This window comes from Podarcis cretensis (assembly GCF_951804945.1).
Source record: "Podarcis cretensis genome assembly, chromosome: 11".
Classification (NCBI taxonomy): Eukaryota; Metazoa; Chordata; class Lepidosauria; order Squamata; family Lacertidae; genus Podarcis; species Podarcis cretensis.
In genome coordinates, this window is record NC_137180.1 from 39,173,096 (window position 1) to 39,193,792 (window position 20,697).

Here is a 20,697-nt window from a genome sequence, read left to right on the forward strand (position 1 = left end):
AAGATCCTCTGTTTTATTCTATGAGCAAGGCAAAACTTAGTCTTTACAATGGGAAATTCCTATATACAAATAGAAGAAGGGGCATTCCTGGCTTTGATTTTTGCCCATGGTAGCAGTCACAACTCAGAGAATCAATGCAATTTATTATGCTACAGTTCTATTTTTTTTCCTATTGGTATTTCCTCTGGTGTATAAAACTGACACACAATGTAAATTAGTTTTCAATCAGCTATTCTGAAATACATAGTAGTGGTTTATGTTTCTGAACAAATATGAAAAGAAGATGGAAAATAAATTGGGAAGGAATAGTATATCCTTAAAGAAAATGTTGAAAGAATAGAAACTGCAAGATAAATCAATCGGAATTTTCAAATAAATCTGTATATAATCAAGATGTAACATTTTATGCATCTGTCTCTCCCAACATTAATACTTATATGGTTTTTATAAGGCCGTGACAAATGGAATTGTATTCAGGTTTGTGGCTTTCTTCTCACTCACCGAAAAAAGAGAAAAGATCACAGGCAAAAACTGCAGGAGACTGCAGTTATTTGGAGAAGAGGTATTTCTTACCCAGGTTACTGAATCCACTAGAGAAAGGGGGTCATTGTCCAGCATTTGACAATTATCATGTTTGAACATTCCAGTTTTAATGTTATTTTCACATCTATTTATGGTTGCCGAGACAGGTGGGGAGGAAGGTGTAGCATTTGAATTTCATGCTACATATCAGCTGGTTATCTGTGCATGCTTCAAATAACAATTTTTTAGAAACCACTGGTTTCTTTTATATAGAATGGGTTCATTTTCTTCAGGTGACCAACAGATCACTTATACTGATGCAAGAGTACTATACAATCACAAATGCATCTTCCAAGAACTATACAAAAATTAATCCTCACAAAGGGGTTCCTAGGTAGACAAATACTATGCCAGATGAGGCAGGACCCACTCTTTTTCTAACACAACTTTCACTCTGTCGTATTTTCTGGGTTTCGTTCTGCTAGGGGCATCTTCATCAGTGGAGTCACCCTAATCAACAATGGCAGCTCTTCTCTGGGTGACTCACTACACACCATTGTGGCTTAATTAATAGTTCTGCAGAATGACAATGTAGTGACAATCTCTTTTGACAGATTCCCATACTGTACTCCACCCCAGTTGGCTCCTTTCAGTGTAGTAGGAAACTGGTTTTGGAAATCACTGAGGTAGGTAACTCCTTCAGTATTTCCCATAACAACACACGTATCATTACAGTTGTGGAAGAGCTAGTTTGAAGTCAAAGGACTCTCTCTCAAGATGCCGCATTAAATAGCACATACCAATTTATGAGTGGAAGGTTTTAGAATGTACTGATACCTATCATGAGAAGTGATGGACTCTCCTTCCTTGGATGTTTTTAAGCAGAGGTTGTATGGCCATCTAATCAAGGTGAGATTCCTGCATTGTAGGGTTGAACTAGATGACCCTCAAGGTCCTTTCCAACTCTACAATTCTGGGTTCCTATAATTCACTAGTACAGTTTTGCAAAGGCTGGATTACAGGCCGCTGTAAATTCTATACGTGTTTTCTAGTCTTTTTAAAATTAATTAAATTAAATTAAATTACTATGAAGGAAGGGAAAGAGGTGATAATCCTGGTTCTTATATGAATGAACTTTAGATATTGCAAGAAATTAGCAGTGTCAAGAAGCAAGTTGTGAAGACTATTATAAATTGAACTGCATTTTAATGCAACATATATTGGTGTTTCTTACCTCCACCAGCATATTATAAATGCATAAATGCAAAGCGAAGCATGATTCCCCACTATTAATTATGACACATCAAATACACACAAACCCATCCTACCTTCGTGCAAAAGAAAAGTGGGCTGAGGCACTAGGAGAAAAATTTCTAGGGCTATCTTGAGGACTGCTCCCTGGTGAGAAACAGAAGAAAGTAGGAAAATTATTTACAGTGTCGTTCAATCATAGTAAGACTCACTGAAAATCCTCAGAAACGTATTTTGCTCTGATTATCATTTGTTTGTATAGCACTTAATGCGTATCGTGCTTAATGACAAAGTTTGTCAGATAGTGTAACCTTCAGTTTCTATTCCAGCCATATACATTGGGCTCGCTTGGTGCTGCCCTGATTGCTTTTGTTATGGAGTGGCATATAAAGTAAATAAATAAAATATAATTATCTAAAATGTAAATAAAATGGAAGCCAGACTCTTAACTTCCATCCTGCTTTTTATCTGTGGTTCTCTAAATATTTTTTAAATGTGTTTATTATTTTATTCGTTGAATTTGTATACCACCCTTCATCTAAATATTTAAATATAACATAAAACATAATATATAACATAAAAATACAAAACAAGAACACAAAAGACATAACAAAAAAATAAAAACAATTATTACATCATCTCAACCAAAATTAGTTCACCACAGCTACAGAAATATTTCTGTTTGGGGGGGGCAGAATATTAAGACTGAAACTCTGTTTTTTTAAAAAAAGTATATAAAATATGTATATATCTGTTCTCAATATATCAGCATTTAAGGACATTTGCAATAAACACTGATATCCACAGTTTAAAAATGTTATTTCTCAACATTTTTCTTGCCCCCCTCCTCCTTTAAAAACCATTCTATATGCCAACAAGCAAACCATGAAAATTAGATAGAAAGTTATTCCCAGGACTGGTAAGACCAAGGCATGGGGAGGTGATCTTAAATGATATGAAGATGTGACTGCTCATTGTGAAGAGAACATTTCCTTTGGGGCCTTGTTACTTTCTCACATTAGACCACTCAACCTGCTGCTGAACACTGAGAAAGCTTGGCAGGCAGCTGTTGAGGGAAAGTTCACCACTATCCCAGCCTGCCTCTCAGATGCATAATTAGAGCATGTGGTCTGTCTACAGGGGAAACGTAAAGGCGACACAAGCAAGAATGTTCTTTTTATGAGCAGTGGTGTCTGTCAAGAAATACATAATCATCTTTCTAGAGAAACACACAACCCACTAAGTTTTTGATAAGCACACAGTCCAATATATAGAAACAAGATTACACTGTTCAAGGGAATAAAGTTGAGTTATTGCACGCAAGGTTTGTCTTTTTCTATTTGACAACATTATTTAGTTTTAAAGGTAGCAAATAATTATCTAGTGTGTGTACTAAAGAGTAATGCACTGCAGATGCTTAAACAGTAATTAACCAGCGGTCATAATAAACACTAGAGTTCTACTAGAAAATGTTAATTATTCAACTACTGTATAATTATTCTATTATAGTCATTCCTCAAGATTAATTTTGGTCATCAAAGCAAATCTCAGAGGTGTTCCGGGCTCCATTAACCAATTTGGTGTCGACACTCTATGGTCCACCCTGAAGGGCTCTAATGGCTGATTACGCAATGAAGTGATGGAAGCAGCAAAGTTGGCCCTGCTCACTGCCCACATGGTTATGTGCTCCAACACACATTTGGTTTTCTTCATAGCAGGGAATTCACCACCTGTGTTCTACATTGTCTAGCCTGTTTCATAGCACATCTCTCCCCAGTATACCAGGGGCAGAGAATGTGTTCCACATTCTCAGAGAGGACACTCAGTACTTCTGGTCCTTTGCAACATGCCATTTCACAGCAAGATGAGAGCCTCAGAAGCATCACCAGCTTTATCCACCAGAAAATCCCCCAGAATGGTCAGGAATCCATCAGAATCCGTAAGTTTTGGTGGTTTGACCATCCTAACTGGGGGCCCACCTCTGAAGGGAAAAGTTGGTAGCATCAGCCCACACTTCACTAGAAAATCTTGTCTTGAACTCTTGGGGCAAATAGATCTTAAGCAGAAATATTATGAGGAAGATGCTTGGAAGAACACACATCCCTACAGCTGAAGATTTGCTTTTGCTGAATATATTGATTTTTATTTAAAACTTTATTGCCTTTGCCAGTCACTAAACTCAATATTTAGATGCAAAAGAGTTCACAGCATGTTGCACAGCTGACTCGTTTAAGTATTCAAATAACTCAAACAGACGGCAAGAAAACCCAGAGACAATAAGAATAGGAATCATACTGCTGCCACGATTTAAGGCGTGGCATTTCAGAAAAGCAACTGGAGTCTCATCTATGACCTTCATCGCTCACAGCATTTCTCTCAGTACTCATCCACCTATCTGCAAGTCAATACCTGAGAGGTTTTCAAATGACAACCAGTGCCGGTTAATTCTCTCCCCATATGTGCACTGCTTCCTTATTACTCAAATCCTGCTGTTCTCAGGGATTTTGCTGGCTGTTCCAGCTTTCACACATTTCATTTGCTGTCGAGACTACTACTGACGTTTCTGGCCAGATAAAGTAAACCTGATTGGTAGGGTCAGGCATTATATAATTAACACTACAATCTCCAGGGAGAGGCAAACACTGAGAGCGAGTAATCAGCATTTCAAAATACTGTATTTAATGGCAATATATTAGGAGCTGTGTTGCATACATGTTGCATTATGTGAATATATTCAGAATGCAGAGCTTCAGAAATCCTGAAGAACTCAGAGAGCAACTACTGCACTGACTATAGATTATTGCTGTGCTTTAGTGCCTGGAACAAGTGTTTTGATACACAGACGGTACTAAGGGAGATTAATAACATCTTTTAGATTATACACAGGATCAGTTAGAAACCTTGTTGTTACCACTTGACCACTCTCTTTAGTGCCTATCCGCATTTATCACCATAGCCACAAAATACACTAGTAACTACTCAAATTTATTAGTTTGTAGTAATCTGGCAAATTTTATAATTCAGGCAACTATCCAGGAAGCTATCGTCTCTGTTTTGACACCCTAGAATGTAACTATGCTGCAGATGGCAGAAAAATAATTTTCCAAGAAACTGCCAGATGATTTATGTGGGAAAAGGTTTCAGAATATGTTGCTGAGCTTGATTAAATGTAGATGATCCCAGAAGATAACAGAACTCACTACAGGAAAGTTTCCTATCTCTTATATCTGATTATCTATCAGAACATGTAATTTCTGAAAGGAAAATGCCTTGTGGCACTAGCAGCAGGCTTGCTTTGAAGAAAGCTTTCAATTCAATGTCTCCAAACAAGCCCCTGGGAAAGAGTGTTTGGGAAAATTTGAACCTACAGAAATGTTGGTGGCTGTCAGTACAGTACTACAATTTATTTGTATTACATATTTTAGTTGGTCTATATTATGTCTCCTAATGAAAAAAAAAAGCATAAAATCAGTACTGGAAAATGACAGTTCCCAAACTGTAAATATATTTCTGATATATAATTTTGTTGTATAGGCATTTTGATTTGGTAAACTTTAGTAAGATTTGCAGTGAAATCAATGTGTAACTTATCAAGTATTCATGTTTCACAGAAGTTCTGTCATAGTACAATTGCTTTAAAATTACAACCATAATGTTATTTTCTTGTCTCTCCTTCTGTCCTCATGTTTTATGTTAATGCTTAAAGACTCCATTCTTTGCTTAAATGTATTTCTGTATGACACTGCTGTCTCTCATTTCTTTCATTTGAATTGTGTGAACTGAGCATTTTATGTGCATGAAGCTTTCAACCCAGAGCTGGAAAAACAGTTCCATTTTAGGAACCAGTATCAATTATTTAGGCTAACTGTGAATGGAAATGAATATATATTTGTGATCAGATATTATGCATGTGATCAGCTATGTAGAATCTTTTTTCTATACAAATGCAAATTGAAAATCACTTAAAACCAAAAGGTTTTTTGTGAAAATGTCAGATCCACAACCTGATGATACCTTTATTCCCACCCCCACCCCCACATGCTGGTGTTTTTCCTGTGAAACACTGTTAAGTCTGAGGACCTAGAGAAAAATTAGTTTACTTATCAACCTGTCTATGTACAGCATTAATCTGCAAATAATTTTCAGTGTCTCTGCTATTCGAAATGAGGTGGGCAAGGACCAGAGGGATGGCCTTCTCTGTTGCAGCACCTTTTTAATGAAATTTGTCTGGTCTGAGCACCAGGCAAATAGCTTTTTATTTCCTCTGGACTTTGTTACCTAAGGAATTTTCTGGTGTTGCTGCTGCTAAAACTTACCATTAATGTGTTTAAACCAGCATTAAAAACTAAAATTTCAAACTTTCATTCTAGTCTGGTTCCACAGTGATCATTGGAAGTGCAAGGGTACCCCAACCCAGTCACGCTATATAGTTACAGACTACAATATTTCTCTCTTAAGTCTATAGAAACAGTGGAATTTACCTGCATGAGCTGAAAGTGGCGAATGGGGCCGGGGCATAGCTGGGGACTGTCCATTGCATATCAAACTTTTTCGGTTACTTGTCCGGCAACTGTAGGAAGAGAAGAGAATACTTAAAGTACAAATGGTTCAAATATGTAGCATCCCAACCCTATATTTAATTCAGAATTACTATCTTGTGATAGGCATTCTGAATTCAGGGGAGAGGAGAAACCCTAGAATTATACCACACACTGAATGTTAAATGAGTTATATCCCATATATCAGCAGGAGAAAATGCATTAAGGTTAATTATAACCACAATTTTAATGCAGATATTATCCCCAAAGAAATCCACCTGCCACTATGACATTACATTATTAACACTGATATTTTATCTGATACTGAACAACAGTCTTATTTATAATACATAAAAATGTCAGAAAAAAAGATGACCATTTAGAACCACCATTTGATACATGGATTTCCTAATTCCATCCAGGGCAATAATCTATCTATCTTATGATATACTAATTAAAAATCTAATTATTGAAGCAAATTTCACATCTGCGTCTTTTTGTAAATAGACCAGGCACATCCGACAAAGATAAATGTGTTCTTTCACTCACATTTTTCATCTCAAGCACTGCAAATCACTATTTTTCTCCATTACAGATAATTATGACATGAATGGCAAACGCATACATCTACTAAAAAGCAGGACTTCTGCAGCTTTAAGTGAATTCATACTCTTGTAATTATAATCAAATACACCTAAGAATATCATCTTCCACCTTGAAACACACATGTAAATTATTTCCCCTAAGATAATGAAATTGTGAATGAACAAAAATGTGTGCATCAAATATGTTAACATTTGGAATACAAATTATTCCATTACAACATCTTCAGAATGAACATAGGAAACTGCCTGATCATACTATTTGTCATACTATTTGTCAATCTAGCCTAGTACTCTGACTGACAGTGACTCTCTGGGGTATAAGGCACAGTTCTTTCCCATCATCTGCTACCTGATTCTTTTTAACTGAAGATATTGGGAACTATACCTGGGGCATTCTGCAGTGAAAGTATATGCTCTGCCAGTGAACTATGGTCTGCTTAAACTAAGGAAGGGTGAATGCATACATTGAATTCACACTGTAAGTCTTCAAACACATACATGCGCGCACACAAGCAACAAAAATGCAAATAGCTCACACTTCTATAGGCAAGGAAATAAAACACTGATCAAGTTCCTGCAGAAGGGTAGTATCCAGCTAAGTCATACTCAGAGTAAACCCATTGAAGTAAACAGATTTACAATAAATTCATCCTAAATCAATTAATTTCAATGGACCTACAAAGAGCATGACTTAGTTGGATACCACTCAATCTGTTTTTGCAGTGGCATAGTTGTGGAGTTACAACCCCATGTAAGAAAATCCATCTGTGAAGGCCAATAATATGATTTCAATGAGAGAAGCCATCTCCCAAATAACACAAATAAAAACCAAACCGAAATAGGATTTTATCTGCTCCGAAAACAAGTGGTAGATAGGGCTCTGAACATGAGTGTTCTACAGCAGTGGTGTCAGAACTTCGAATGCCTTTCACAAGTTTCTAGTTCCTTAAAGAAACAGAAGTATTTGAGTACTCTTGTTAAGGAACCATAGTCTACTCAGTACTCCTAGGCAAACATATACCTTCACATATATTTCCTGTAAACTACTTTCACCACTCGGGGATCCAATTTTAAATGTTCCAACCACAGGTTTTTTTGTTTTTGTTTTACAGTTCTGCTAAATGAGGACCATTTATTACATTATCGTTTTGCTTTAAAACACTGCTATATTCAGAACAGCTTATATTTAAATGTCAGACGTCTATTAAAAAGAAAAGTATGGCATGTCTGTTTCTACATGTAAAAAGACATGCTGCCCTATTTATTTAATTGCCTATTAACTGTTAAAATCAACTTAGTGCTGGTGAGAAAGGTCACATTTGAAACTGAATATTGTTACTAAGAAACCACTAGCAATTCTTATGCCCTCCCCATTTCACACTCTTTCAAACATGGGCTACAATCGCTTTGATCATCATTTAGTGGCTACAGGGAAGGCTCCACTAGCTGGGGGGTTTTGCACATTGGATAAGAGGTCATCACAACTCAAACCACCAACAGCTGGGCAACAGCCTTCTGTCAAACCCCTCATATTACATGAATATACTAAGGGAGCAGATCAAACACATAAGTAAAGGTAAAGGTACTGGCCCCATACGGGCCAGTCTTGACAGACTCTGGGGTTGTGCGCCCATCTCACTTAAGAGGCCAGGGGCCAGCGCTGTCCGGAGACACTTCCGGGTCACGTGGCCAGCGTGACATCGCTGCTCAGGCCAGAGCCAAAGCCGCACACGGAAACGCCGTTTACCTTCCCGCTGGTAAGCGGTCCCTATTTATCTACTTGCACCCGGAGGTGCTTTCGAACTGCTAGGTTGGCAGGCGCTGGGACCGAGCAGCGGGAGCGCACCCCGCCGCAGGGATTCGAACCGCCGACCTTTCGATCGGCAAGCCCTAGGCGCTGAGGCTTTAACCCACAGCGCCACCTGCGTCCCACCAGATCAAACACATAAGGACCCATAAATCAATATTTACATACAATCACATTGCAATGTGGTGCTACTAAGTGCAGCTTTCAAGATAAGGCAATCAGCAGCACAGATAATGGCCCTGTTAGGTATGCTACCATTAATGTTTCTTCTTCAGAGAGAGTCGTTTACTATGAATACATGGGTAAATTACTGGCAATAAAGGTTAATTGCTAAAAAGAGCTGGGTGAAAGGAATGTGCTGGCAGCAATTGCTTTTTATCACGCTTTTCACTTGAAATCTGACATCTGTTTTAATCATTTATAATAATTTCATTTTAACATCCTTAATTATTAATATTTACACTTGTAATGAAGATGGATATATGGGCTGTAAACTATTATGGCAGAACCTTTAACAGCATACACTGACTATTGTAATGTATCCCTTAATTTTGTTGTCATTGTAATGTGCTTGCTGGTTGAGCAGAAGATAAAGCTTTAAAAGAATATGTGTCTTTGTATTTGGAAAGCACAACAAATGAAGTGCTTTCTAAACCAATTTTAAATTCCAAATATCATGTAGGAACACAATATAAAGTGATACATGCAAGGATGAATGAATGGAGGATGGAGGCTGCAGGTTTTTTTACTATTAAAAATGTACAGCTAAACATCATCTCACAGAGGTAGGCTACCTCTGGCAAGATATGGTATGTGTCCACTTTGTTTACACTAGATAAGTTTACATTATATTCAACATGATGTGAAAGCTGACTTCAGATTTATTTGCTTTGCTAAGCACAGATTCCAGAGTGCCAACTCTGTTTATGGCACAGCAGCCTACGGTGCAGATGATGATGATGATGATGATGATGATTAATAATAATAATAATAATAATAAATATTTATACCCCACCACTCTGGGTGGCTTCCAACACAATATTAAAATACAGTAATGCATCAAACATTAAAAGCTTCCCTAAACAGGGCTGCCTTCAGATATCATCACTAAAGTCTGGTAGCTGTTGTTCTCTTTGACATCTGGTGGGAGGGCATTCCACAGGACAGGTGCCACTACCAAGAAGGCCCTCTGCCTGGTTCCCTGTAACTTGGCTTCTCGCAGTAAGGGAACTGCCAGAAGGCCCTCGGCTCTGGAACTCAGTGTCTGAGTAGAACGATGGGAGTGGAGACGCTCCTTCAGATCATCTGTTCAACATAGGCTATGAGAGCAACAAAGGACACAGCAATTTTTTTGGAACAAAGCCTCTATAAATGTATTGGCAAAAATTATGCCAACATGTTTTCACCTTTTAAAACTATTTTACTTCAGCATCCTTATTAACTTCAGACAAAAAGGTTTTTCATCTATAAAACAATCTTGAAGCCAATAGCAGTTAAAGCTATTACTAGTTATAACCGATTAGCTTAAGTACTACTAGTTAAAGCCATTTGCTTAGATCAAACCTAACTAGGGTTACTTGTTATGAAAACACACCTTGGTGTACCTCAAAATCATGTGCTTCCCTTTGCCCTCTCCATATGCAAGGAGACTGAAACATTCTGGTTTCACTTTTTCATAAAGCACAATTTCCTCCTACACCAAAACTCTAGGAACTTTGCTTTAGTCTAACTAAAGCTAGATAAACATCAGAAGAGCAAACCACATTTTGATAGCCTGTTTTACAAACACAAACAATATATACAATTCTAAAGCTTAAATTGGAGAGAGGTGAAGACATACTGGTACTTTCCCTGGGTATAATTTGGTTTAGGACTGGCTCTGGTATTTGTCATCAAGCTCCTGACTGTAAGAGAAGGGTTAAATCTTCCTTTTCCATGCCTTACACACATGCACAATGCAATAAAATTATATAGTAAGTCAGACTATCAGCACAGTAAATTGTTCCTGAGACCTGCCTTAGTCTGCATTGTATTTTTAGTTTATTATCCATGTAATGCAAATATACACAAGATGAAAAAACACATAAATGTTAAAATTTAACTCCAATGGGGCATGAATGTTTAGTACCATATTCTTGTTACGCAAGGATTTACAAAGCATGGTTGGTTTCATAACTACGTTGCTACTTTCAGCAAACTTAATTTCACAGTACACAAATATTTTGCCTCGCCTCTGTCTTTAAGGGCAAAAACTGAGCATTATTTTTTTAACAGCTTAAATTTATGCCAGAGCTTTGTTTTCAGTTCCAGGGCTATATCCAAAAATGTGTGAAGAAACATGTATCTTTGTATCTGCAGGGTATGTCACTGCTAAAATGGCCGCTGTTTCTTTAATGCGAATAAAGCTGGGTCAGCATGACTCAGCGGTCTGCACCAAGTTGTATATATAAGTGAGAAATGTTAGTTTGTTGCTGAGGCTGGTGTTTGGGTTGGTTGGTTGGTTGGTTGGTTAGTTAGTTAGTTAGTTAGTTAGTGCTGGTGTGTATTCTTATTCAGTCGTGTTTTGCACAAAGACTTTTAAGAAGAAAACTCTGCAAGGATATTCTCGTGGACTCTTTTATGCAGACAAGGGTCCGAGGACCAGGCTGAGGAGACAAAGGGAGGTCAGAACCCTTTCCTTCTTTTTTTTTGCTTTTTAATAACACTGACAGGGTGCATTTCACATATTGAGGAGAAAAGCATTAATGGCTATTTTTGTGACGTATTAAGTGGAAGTTTGTTTCAAAAGAAATAACGGACCATGCTGATAATTGGGAACACTGGTTGAGAGCTGAAAAGTGCATGTTAAACTGATTCAGCCCATGAAGCTAACAGGGCAGAGCCTAGAGGGCAGGCCCATGCAGGGCTTGTCTTAGGCCTGGGGCAAGAGTCTTGTCCACGAGATGCAGCACCTAATCTGATCTAACGCTACATGCTAGTACAGTGGACACTCAGGTTGTGAACGTGATCCATGCGGGAGGCACATTCTCAACCCGCAGCATTCGCAACCTGCAGCGCCGCATCTGCGCATGCGCAAAGTGTGATTTAGCGCTTCTGCGCATCCACCGAAACCCGTTCCGGTACTTCCGGGTTTTGGCGCATCCGTAACCCAAAAAAACGCAACCTGAAGCGTCTGTAACCAGAGATACAAACAGTGTTTCTGCTCAGTTGAGATCTAAATGTGAAGCACATAGCTGGTGAATACAGAATTTAATATATATTTCTATATTACTGCTAGCAGTATTTTGCACCATTCTTTGCTTTATTTCTGATATTATAAAGCACACATGAAAATATCAGAAATAAAGCAAAGAATGGTGCAAAATACTGCTAGCAGTAATATAGCTATGTGCTTCACATTTAGATCTCAACTGAGCAGAAACACTGTATGACACAAGTATTATCCCCAAGAGAATTTATAGCATGGCAGGGCTTTCAGGTCTCTGGTTATCATTTAGTTAATATCTAGTTGGTTGAATCAACATTTATTGAAATGTAAAAACTTCTTGAGCTAAGAAGGTAGTACAGATGAAGGCAGGCAATGGCTATATTATTCTGTACACTGGAAAGTTTCAATGATCAAACTTATTATTACTTTATATATTTATTAACAAGAGTGCATACTGTTTTCACAGTGCAGCCATCCCACCCTTCCTGGTGACTTTTGGGGCTCCGCGGGGACTTTTTTCTCAGCCTGATACTCCCACAGTGGACACTCGGCAGCTGGGTTGTCTTTCTGGCAGGGAGGCTAAAGCTTCAAAATCCTGCACTGAACAGGCAGGTGGAAATGGATGGCCTCCCTAGGACCCTTCAAACTGTGCAAAGAAGGAAGAGGAGGCAGTTGCCCAAGGGCCTGTGGCTTTGTGCCTGGCTGTGCTTTGCTGGTAGAGTGTTTTTCCTTCACTTTCTAAATCTCATTCATTGCATCAACGACCCAAGTTGCAGAACAAGTTTGAGTCAAGTTCAATCAGGGATAGGCAACCTAAGACCCAGGGGCCGGATGCGGCCCAATCACCTTCTCAATCTGGCCCGCGGACGGTCTGGGAATCAGCCTGTTTTCACATGAGTAGAATGTGTCCTTTTATTTAAGATGCATCTCTGGGTTGTTTGTGGGACATAGGAGTTCGTTCATTCCCCCCCCCCAAAAAAAAAAAATATATATATAGTCCAGCCCACCACATGGTTTGAGGGATGGTGGACCGGCACACAGCTGGAAAAGGTTGCTGACCTTGAGTTAAATGATGCTGAAAGCACCATTTCAGTGGAATTCACTCCCACCATTCCTCACTGCAGCCTGGCAATGCTAAATGGCCTTTTGGTCAAAGTGAAGCTGATAGATCCCTCCCTAAAAGGTTTAAGGTGAATGTACACATAACCCCTGGAACACATGTCTCAGAGCATGCAGTAAACAAGCAACTGACTGACAAAGAGAGAGTGGCGGCTGCCTTGGAAAACAACTACCTGTTGGAAATAGTGAATCAGTGTTTGCATAGTTTACTTTGGGAGGTAGGAAAGATACCCAAATTGCTTGTTCCTGGCATCAATTGGACATATTTCCCTAGCAAGTTCTAACGTTTAGTCTTCTTTCTGTATCTTTTGTCTTGATTTCATGCTGGAGAAATCAAGCAAACCAAAACAATAATTCCATGCAAGACTAGGACAAGTTATCCCAAAGAAGCATGATTTTAATTACAACAGTCAGTTCCTTAGCAGTTTTCATCACTAGGCTTTCAATATTTACTGTATGTTAATCCTTTATTTGCAAAAACAGAGAAATCTGTCCCTAAAGAGGTATTAAGCCTTGCATACATAGCTCCCCTTCTCCTCTGCAATTGTCAACACATCTACAGCATCCACAGTTATAGGTTTGCATTTTGCTGTATAGTTTCCAAAGATGTTGTGATTCATAACAGTCTCTAAGTTGCAATTCTGTGTTAGCTTTCAGGCAACAATAGCCTTATTTTGTACAAGCTCATTTCATATTTCTCACAGGTACCTCACATAAGCCTATTTGGACATTTCTTCATAGTTTAAAACCATCTACGAGTTTGAGGGCAAAGTTTGAAGTGGGGAGCAACCTCTATCTGATTCCATGGAGACTCCATGCCTGATTTAAAATCCTGGCTGTGCAGGGTTCTAAATTGCACAGGGAACTGCCACACAAGAAGAGGGCACTCCCCACGCAGTGCTTCATTGTGAAACTCCTGAAGGGCTCTAAAGAGTGTACACTGTGCAGGTGATGTGCTGGAGAGAGCAGAGCTTGATTGTGCACCCCCACTTCTCACTTGTTTGCTTATCTTTAAATAGTCTTCAGCAAAGTAGGTTGGCATATTTTGATTTTAGAAAATAGGTTTTAAAAAAGAAAACAAAAAATGCTGCAAAAAGACAAACTGATTAGAGGGAGAATTGAAGAGAGAGCTCCAAAGGCATTGCTGAGATTGCTCTATTGGCAGAGGAGAAAATGACATGCAGTACAAAAATTTGCATTCCACTATATATTCTTAAAATGGAACAAAACACAATTTGTCAGCAAATAACTAAACTTCTGTAACATGCTTTTAAAATCCCACAAGCTACTTTTCATTGTAGCCTCTATTAATGCATCTTATTGAAAGTTTACATTTACAATTTCATCAAAATGCTGCACTGCTCCATTAAATATAAATTACTAGCGTAATATTGATTAATTTTTATACTGACGAACACTGAGAGTTCTACCTCCCCAAAGTCACGCATCTTGTCACACTGACAGAATTAACCTTAATTATTTCACAGCAAAAGACCTAGCATCACAGCACATATGCAAATCTAAACAGTTAGGGAACTGCCCTTTGATTCAAATGTTACCTTTCAAGCTAGATAAGGCCCAAGTGAGGAACATATGAAAAATTAGTGCAGTCAAATTTTAATGATGTGGAAATAATCCTGAAACGTCTTACGAGCACTTAAATCTGCCACCAAGTACCTGCTTTGCACATTAACAGTTTCCACTTTTGGACAGGAAAGGGGGGATTTGATTGCAAAGAAGAGGTCTATGGAATGGGTTTTCTGTATAAACAAGGAAACAAACTTTTTAAAAAGCTTTCCTCGTACCCCATCATAAATTTACCGTATTTTTCGCTCTATTGGATGCACTTTTTCCCCCTTCAAAAATGAAGGGGAAATGTGTGTGCGTCCTATGGAGCGAAGACGCCATAGCCCCACGACCCTCTATAGCAGGAGCCTCTATAGCAGGAGCCTCTATAGCCGTGCGTCACCTCTCCAGCCGGAAGAGCTCACGTGGTGTGCTAAAGCAGCCCCCCGCGACCCTCTCCCGGCTGGAGAGGTGACGCACGGCTATGGCAGGAGCCTCTATAGTAGCGTGTCACCTCTCCAGCCGGGAGAGCGTGCGTGGGGCTAAAGAAACACCCCGTGACCCTCTTCCGGCTGGAGAGGTGACGCGCGGCTATGGCAGGAGCCTCTATAGTCGCGTGTCACCTCTTCAGCTGGGAGAGCGCGCGCGGGGCTAAAGCAGCCCCCCCGCGACCCTCTCCTGGCTGGAGAGGTGACGCGTGTCTATGGCAGGAGCCTCTTTAGCCGCACGCCACCTCTCCAGCCGGGAGAGCCGCGTGGGGCTAAAGAAGCCCCGCTTACTCTCTCCCAGCTGGAGAAGTGATGCGCGACTATGGCAGCAGCCTCTCAGCTGGAGAAGTGATGCGCGACTATGGCAGCAGCCTCTCCGCTGCACCTTTCCGCTGCTCCCTGACCTGCTCTTTGGGGCTGGTGGTGGGCTTCCCCCCGCCAGCCCCAAAGAGCAGGTTGAAAGGAACCTGAAGCCTGGAGAGCGAGAGGGGTTGTTGCGCACCGACCCCTCTCGCTCTCCAGGCTTCCAAGGTAGCCGCCTGAAAGCACCTTAAACGGCACCTTGTTTTAGAGCGGGAAAACAAGAGGGGGGAAATTCTCCCCCTCTCTGCGCAGCACCTCCTGCCGCTTCGCTGAAGGGGCGCTGGGCAGAGGGGGAGATTCTTTTTTTCTTCTTGTTCTCCCCCCTCTAAAACAAGGTGCGTCCTATTGTCCGGTGTGTCCTATGGTGCGAAAAATACGGTAACCTATTTTTGTTTGTGACATTATTAGAAGGATCTCTAGAAGACTATGGCTTATGCTGCTCCTGTACAATTTTTTTGTGTTGTCATTTTGTATTATGTCAACATGACATTTCAGTGAGAATGATACATTTCCTTGGATTTTTAAATATCCTGTTACATAATCTGGAGTACTGCTTGATATAGACTTCAGCTGAATATGTGACTAGTAAAATATATGGTGTTATATGATTAGCTGCTATATAAGTCAATTTACTATGTGACAGGGTACACTTGACAGAATTAGGCAACCAGCCAATTTTGTACATTGATGCCTTTATGAATAGACAATTTTAAACAGTATTTCCACCACACACCTCCTTGAGTCGATATCATATTCTTATACTTTCTATGGATCCATTGACATCCAGCTTCTGCTCTTAGGAGGTGGCCAAAACAGTCCAAAGCTAAAGTTATTTATTCTAAAATATTTATTAAGGCCATTTTAACAAAAGGAAGCTAAATGGTTAATAATTAATAGCCTAGGAACATTTATTGTCACAAAGAGGGTTTTAACAATTCACTGTTTCTCAGCCCATTCAATTTATTTAGTATATTTCTAGGCTGTTCATTGGTAAAATTCTTTGGATGCTTCAGAAAATATCAACAGCACACAATAATACTATCATATTCAAGTCACTGCCTCTACTGATATTACCAATTATGGTCAAATTTTATCATTTTTATGGTGGGAACAGCTGGCTGTCAGCAGCTGGAGTATCAACAAACTTACCTATTAAGAAAGAATACTTTCATCTTGATATGAAAGAACCTTATCAGGCCGTTCTATATCTTGATAGAAACCAGATTAGACACTTATAGCAGAACAAGAATATGTTTCTATAAGATTATATGATCTACTATGATTTCCAAGTTGGGCTACAGAGTGAGATTTAAGAATTTTATTGTCTGAGCACCTTGATGGTATCAAACAATTTAGCTTGGGTGTATATTCTTTTATATCTCTGCTTTATAATGAACAAACAAGAAAAAGACAAAACATGAAAGATTTATTATTTATAATTCATTAATAAATGTATTTATTGATGGAATAAATGTATAGACCAACCTCATCCCTGAACATAAAGATCGGGAGGTGGCATAGGGAGCAAGAGATCTTAAAGATAACATAGTCCTAAATTGTTCATGGTTTATAAACAATAAGTAAGCATTAAACTTAGCCCAATAGTGTAAAGGCAGAAAAGGTCAACTCTTTCAGCAATAGTGATATACTCTGACAAAAGGTCTTCATGCAGAGGAACCAACTGCTGCATTTAGCTGCTGTAGTTTCTGGAAAGAAACATCCCCAACACAGTGTGTGTTGCAAGCAATCTGATGTTTATTACTAAGACATGCACCACTGTGGCCAAGTTATCCTTTTCCTGGAAAGTCCATAGCTGATATACCAACTAAAGCTAGCAGAAGATGCAGACACTTGGTCCTCCAGCAACAAAGCTGAATCTAGGAGCACTCACAAGCTGCAAGCCTGTTCTGTTAAGAGTAAGAGCAACCCAATCCAGAACATGTAACTGACCAGCTCCCAGATGTGAGAACCAACCATCCAAATAGTTTCTGAATCAGACGTTACAGAAAAAGAGAGCTGTGTGTCATCAGTGTGTCAATGACATCAAGCCAGAAATCACCTAATGATCTATCCCAGTGGCTTCATACAGCTATTAAATAGCACCGGAGATAAGTGATAGCCCTGCAACATCCACAGCATGATTGCCAAGGGTCCAAAAGGCTGTTCCCCAGTGCTACAGGTTAGGGAAAACTTTCCGCAAAAACTTACTGTTTATTTTGAGGACCTGCCCTTGCATTTATATTCCAAGGCAATACAGTGGTACCTCGGGTTACATACGCTTCAGGTTACATATGCTTCAGGTTACAGACTCCACTAACCCAGAAATAGTGCTTCGGATAAAGAACTTTGCTTCAGGATGAGAACAAAAAGTTGCTCCGGCAGCAAGGCAACAGCAGGAGGCCCCATTAGCTAAAGTGGTACTTCAGGTTAAGAACAGTTTCAGGTTAAGTACGGACCTCCGGAACGAATTAAGTACTTAACCCGAGGTACCACTGTATATTTATATGTCACCCTGTCATTCTCCTAACCAGAAACAGTTTTGAAAGCTCAGTTACCGTACTTTTACATCTTGATACTGGTACGAGTCTTTTTCTTTGGATCTCTCATTTCTATACCATGTAAACACCACACTTTACAATTTGCCATTATTTTTAGGGTGTAATGTAGGCAAACACTTATGAGTCCTAAATAAACAAACCAGTGAAATCCAATCAACAAAAGCCAGTTCCTGAAAACTTGCCCATCACCAAGGAAAACATGGATTCAGCTTCCCTATGACCCAATAAAAATATGTTTTATGCATAGGCTCTGTCTTATGTATTCTCTTTGTTCATAAATGTTTGCAATAAGTTATATATGGAAAGGCATTGATGTCTTCCCCAATTACATTTATTTCATTTCCCCTCTTAAATCAAACATTTAAAATAGTATTATGTAAGAAGAAAAATCAAACTTTAATTAGAGCTACCAAGAACAGTCCGAAATGTGCTGCTCAGGAAAGAAACATGTGACTGCAACTAAGATTACTTAATATAGACAAGCAACAAATGCTAATGAAGTGTAAAGAAGGGCTACAAAAAGGATGGCACAATAACAAAAGATGTGATATATTAATGGTGGTTGAAACACACAAGGCACAAATAAAGCCATCTCTTAACATTATGTCCAAAATAAATTGAATCTTCATTCAAACGTTGTTTACTTTTACTGAGAATTTATCAAACTGAAATGTATCAGGTAACAATGAGTTAGGGTTCACACAGGTAACAGGATCTGAGTTCAACCATACCATTCTCATGAGAAAAATTATATCTGACCTGGTGCTGTGTGAAATCCCAACATTTAATTTTGGTTCAATTAAATTGCAAAAACCTTACCATCCCCAACACTATTTCAAGAATCTAACAATGGAAATAGAATGATACAATTAAGGAATGATGCAATTAAGGGTCCCTATAACGTCTTTGCTGTCAGAATTCACCACAGCTGATGCATTTTCAGGCTTCCACCCACACACTTTCATAACAGCCATATACTGTATCTGCTTTGTTTTGTTCCTTTTAAAATGACAGCTTAAGTTATTAAGATATGAAACAATCTAACTGGTATCTGATTGGGTAGAGAGGATGGAGGAAATGGGACTCTAAAAACTTCCTTACATTAAAAAAAAGTTAAACGCAAATGCAAAACCAAATGTCCCATAGTGCAGTTGTCCTGTGCCATATACTGTACAGTGGTACCTCAGGTTAAGAACTTAATTCGTTCCGGAGGTACGTTCTTAACCGGAAACTGTTCTTAACCTGAAGCACCACTTTAGCTAATGGGGCCTCCTGCTGCCGCTGCACCGCCAGAGCCCGATTTCTGTTCTCATCCTGAAGCAAAGTTCTTAACCCAAGGTACTATTTCTGGGTTAGTGTAGTCTGTAACCTGAAGCGTATGTAACCCAAGGTACCACTTTACACTAATCTATCTTGGGTATATCCTAAGAAAATTCCTGCATGCAAGTAATTACTGTCCCTAATTGAAAAAGTAGCACAACACCTTATAAGTTCAAGGAGCTGCTTCTACATATTTAGAAGGCTCCTTGGCATAGACTGTGTTTACACAATTACCATTCTTCTCCTGACCGTTTTCTAAACATTCATGGGCCATTGTGTTTTTCTGCTGTCTTGTGAACTATCAAATATAGCAATCCTTTTGTTTACTTTTCATGATCACTTATCATGAAGAAAAGAGATGAGTTAAGGTTCCTTGTTCTTGCTAGGGATTCTTTCCAGACACTCTACTCACTTCAAGCTTTGAGTCATACTTTGTGTACACAAGCCACTGGATAACCGAGTTCAGAGACTGTTAACTTAGAGAAATTTGGTAAACAGCAGCTTTCATGATGTATCTTTCACAACTTCTGCCATACATAATGACAAATTCATTCAAATATTTTATTTTAATATATATTTTGGTCAGCATTTTTACAATCAAGAATTTTCCACCTAAACACTCTATTAATTTTATCCAACACATTGTTTAGCAACTGTTAGACATAGTGTTTACTCTAATTTAACAACATCCGTGAGGGAACATATGACTCTAAACCATGCTCAAGGAGTAGTTCAAAGCACAACACAAGGACAACAACCCAGTTCATGGCATCAACTGATGTCTTCTGTGTCTTGTGATAACACAGTCAATGGAACTTTTTTTGTTTCAGCATTGAATGTCACTCACCGCTCTCGTTACTCCCCCTGTTATGTATTTAACCTTAGAAGTATATGAACTGCCACACAGCTTGCCATGACAATGCATAACGTAGCCAAAACATCCAATCACACAAAATTGTGTGAAAACTGTCTGGGTTTTCTTGCAGAATGATATCCTGACACATTTTTCTTGGAAAAGGAGCAATATTAGGGAGAGATCAAAGGGTTGTTTTTCTTTTCATTTCATTATAGTAACAGTGAAAACAGGATATGTTGAAAACTCTCTGGAGCATGGGGATGGCACAGAGGAAATGGGTGAGGGGGAAGTCCCATTGTGCTAGCAGTAAGCCTTGCACACATACAACTATTTTGTTGTATATTGCCCACAGATAGAAAATGGCAGTTAAGTTGGTTCTAAATGAACCTTTTCCTGTTACTAAAAGGACTCTGATGTTCATATTATACCAACCTTTTTTTTTATTAAAAAAAAAAACTACATGAATGTTCATATAACATCTTTGTTTTTTAATTTA

At 39.0% G+C, this 20,697-nt stretch overlaps 1 protein-coding gene across 11 annotated transcripts in view; it reads right to left on the reverse strand.

Annotated features, from left to right (window-relative positions):
• The window catches only part of MAST4 (microtubule associated serine/threonine kinase family member 4), a gene marked incomplete at its 5' end in the record, with an annotated part of 204,094 nt that overhangs the window by 59,064 nt on the left and 124,333 nt on the right, over nt 1-20,697 (reverse strand). For all 11 annotated transcript variants that reach the window (XM_079995269.1, XM_079995268.1, XM_079995266.1 and 8 more), the window contains 2 exons: nt 1,851-1,920; nt 6,255-6,343. In XM_079995269.1, coding sequence (XP_079851395.1) covers nt 1,851-1,920; nt 6,255-6,343 — 159 coding nt within the window. The remainder of the gene's footprint in view (nt 1-1,850; nt 1,921-6,254; nt 6,344-20,697) is intronic.